The sequence below is a fragment of the Sinocyclocheilus grahami genome, unplaced genomic scaffold (genome assembly GCF_001515645.1).
Source record: "Sinocyclocheilus grahami isolate Dianchi unplaced genomic scaffold, SAMN03320097.WGS_v1.1 scaffold14356.1, whole genome shotgun sequence".
Taxonomy (NCBI): Eukaryota; Metazoa; Chordata; class Actinopteri; order Cypriniformes; family Cyprinidae; genus Sinocyclocheilus; species Sinocyclocheilus grahami.
Genome location: NW_015515308.1, coordinates 2319 through 5409, shown reverse-complemented (window position 1 = coordinate 5409; position 3091 = coordinate 2319). Strand labels below are relative to the sequence as shown.

The 3091-nt window shown below is 36.2% G+C and overlaps 1 protein-coding gene across 1 annotated transcript; it reads left to right on the top strand.

Annotated features, from left to right (window-relative positions):
- The first annotated feature begins 452 nt into the window (after nucleotides 1-452).
- Nucleotides 453-2884, top strand: LOC107579119 (aminopeptidase Ey-like). The gene is made up of 9 exons (XM_016264985.1): nucleotides 453-585; nucleotides 734-860; nucleotides 1006-1160; nucleotides 1282-1395; nucleotides 1499-1642; nucleotides 1744-1809; nucleotides 1920-1985; nucleotides 2074-2246; nucleotides 2790-2884. The coding sequence occupies exons 1-9, from the start codon at nucleotides 514-516 to the stop codon at nucleotides 2875-2877; spliced, it is 1005 nt and encodes a 334-aa protein (XP_016120471.1). The 5' UTR covers nucleotides 453-513; the 3' UTR covers nucleotides 2878-2884.
- Nucleotides 2885-3091: the final 207 nt, after the last annotated feature.

Genomic DNA, 3091 nt, shown 5'->3' with positions numbered 1-3091 from the left:
GCTTTGAAAAAGTAGTTAGCTATACTAACAGCTACAAACAAAAAGTAGCTACACTGAAGTTACTTAAGGGGACCATATATCTTTATAATTATAAAATGTAACATAACGGTTATGCATTCATCATTTAATCAGAACCATATTTTGCTAATTCAAAAACAATGAGGGATTTTGCATGAACAAACTCAACTATCTCAATTAGTGTGACTGGTGTGAAATTCAAATTTGAATGGGTAAATTATATTATATAATAAAATTATATGCGAGTTAGAAAGTTTGATTATTCCTTTAGCTTAAAAACAGCAATGTAGTGTTTGGTTGCCCTATACAGCTACTTGTTTGATAAAGTAGTTTACTTCTGATGAACAAGTTTGCATTATTCCTTCAAACTGACTTCAAGAAAATTCAATGTTCAGTGGTTCATCATTCAGTGTCTCTTTTCGACTTTCAGATGAGGTTAACGTCACAGCGGATGGCACTCTTGTAACCAGAACAACATTTGCGCCCACAGAAGTCATGTCGACATATTTGTTGGCATTTATTGTCAGCGATTTCGGCTTCATTGAACAAAACACTGATAAACTGCAGGTAACTTATCTTTTCAGAGGATCTTCAGACAAAATTCCACCAATTTAATAATGAAACCTACTGCCCTAAGCCCTACCTAATTTAGCAAAGATTAGAAAACAACATGTTCATCTACTAAAACACAACATTCTATAATTGATACAAACAGATCCGAATTTTTGCCCGTCAAGAAGCCATAAATGCAGGACAAGGGGAGTATGCACTCAATGTGACTGGACCAATTCTCAAATTCTTTGAGAAATATTACAATGTCCCCTATCCGCTGCCCAAATCAGGTAAGAACCTATGATATGACCTATATTTTATGAGGCAATTAAATCGTTTTATTATCGAAATGACAATTTAAGTAAGATTAGGTGAATGCTTAAAACTTTTAGGCCATTTTTAGAAGTTTTACTCATTCTTCAAAATATTGCACAGATCAAATCGCTCTGCCAGACTTCAACGCTGGTGCAATGGAAAACTGGGGCTTAATCACATACAGAGAGACAGCCTTGCTGTACGATGAAGAAATATCCTCCAATGGAAACAAAGAGAGTATCGTTACTATTATTGCCCATGAACTTGCCCATCAGGTATAATCAGGAGTCCCTTTTTCCAATTTGAACCCTAAATGGGAAATGCTTTCCAGAAGTTACTTCACAACTTTAAAGTTTATAACCCCTGCAAATTACCATCTTCCTCTTTCTTTTTTAGTGGTTTGGAAATCTTGTGACTCTCAGGTGGTGGAATGACCTGTGGCTCAATGAAGGTTTTGCATCTTATGTAGAATATCTTGGAGCAGATGATGCTGAGCCGGATTGGAATGTTGTGAGTGTCTGAAGCCAAAGCCACAGTGATAAACTGTAAATGCTACAAGCTATCACAAAGAGCAGATTAAATCATAACTGACTCTTCTATTTCTATCTCCCAGAAAGATTTGATCGTTCTTAATGATGTGCACCGAGTTTTCGCCATAGATGCATTGGCCTCATCTCACCCCTTGTCGTTTAAAGAAGAGGAGATCCAAAGACCAGAGCAAATCAACGAAGTGTTTGATACGATTTCCTACAGTAAGGTAGTGTGGGAACTGTTTGCTACGTTAACTATAATGTCTAATAATGAAGAACATACAGACTACATGTGGTTTGTCTGGTAATGTAGAGTCTCTTTCTCTAGGGGGCGTCAGTACTTAGGATGTTATCGGATTTTCTGACTGAGACAGTGTTTACCCAAGGCCTCCAGGTAAAAACCCTTTGTACACTATTCCTTGTTGTGCTGTACAATAAAAATTTAACATGCTTTTGCGATGGAGAATGCTTTTGTACATTCACAACTATTTTTTTTTTAAACAGACTTACCTGGACTATTTTAAATTCAGCAACACAGTGTATACAGACCTTTGGCACCATCTTCAACTGGTATGGTGCAATTAAACAATGCTGTTCAGTCATGTCATTATCCAATTTTTTTGCCACAGAAAACATGCTCATATATGAAATGTTATAGGCTGTGAACGGCACCGGCACCAGTCTTCCCAAGTCTGTGCAAGAGATTATGGACCGCTGGGTTCTTCAAATGGGCTTCCCCGTGGTCACTATTAACACTACAACTGGCCAGATCACACAGGAGCACTTCCTCCTGGACCCTGAATCTAAACCAGACAGGACATCAGAATTTAAGTACGTCAAAAAGTATTTTGAAAGAAAAAAAAAAGGTTACTTTTTTTACGGTTTACTAGATACTTTAAAGTCTACTTCATATGAAACTGAAGTAGCGAGAGATCTTTTCTTCCATATTGTGACATACATTTGAGCAAAACAGACAACCGAGAAGAAAAAAAACCCAGGATGAAAGGATGGGGACTTGATTCTGTCAATCAGTTGTTGATTGGATGGAGCAGATTAGCTGAATGTGAGATTGCAGTCGATTATAAGAAATAGGAGGGGTTAAAACAGACTAATTGATTGGAGAACTCCAGCATACATCACCAGAGAGAAGTTTGTAGTTTCACCAGAAGATTGAGCTGACATTCTGATTAAAAATGACAAGATTTTTTTATTAAATATATGCACAGATGAATTGCTCACAATTAGATCAATAATATACATTTATAATGAATTATCTTTACATGCCAACTTATTATATCAATCCTACTTAAGAATGAATCACAAAGTTCTGCTGAAATGTGGAATTACTATATCACAATATGCTTCATTTTTCAGTTATGAGTGGTTTGTACCAATTTCATGGACAAAGAAAGAAGTAGCACAACCCCTATATTGGCTGCTAAAGAAAACTGGTGAGTTTTAAGATGACAGTGACAATAACGATCACAGTTATATTTCCTGTGGAAGAGATAGATCATCCAAAAATTATAATTCTGTCATTACATATTCATGTTATTCCAAATCCTTATGACTTTGTTTCTGATGTTGAACACCAAAAAGTAGAAGTCTAGCAGAATGCTCAAACTGTTCTGTTCCATACAATGACAGTGAATGGAGACTTTTATTTCCAAAAAAGC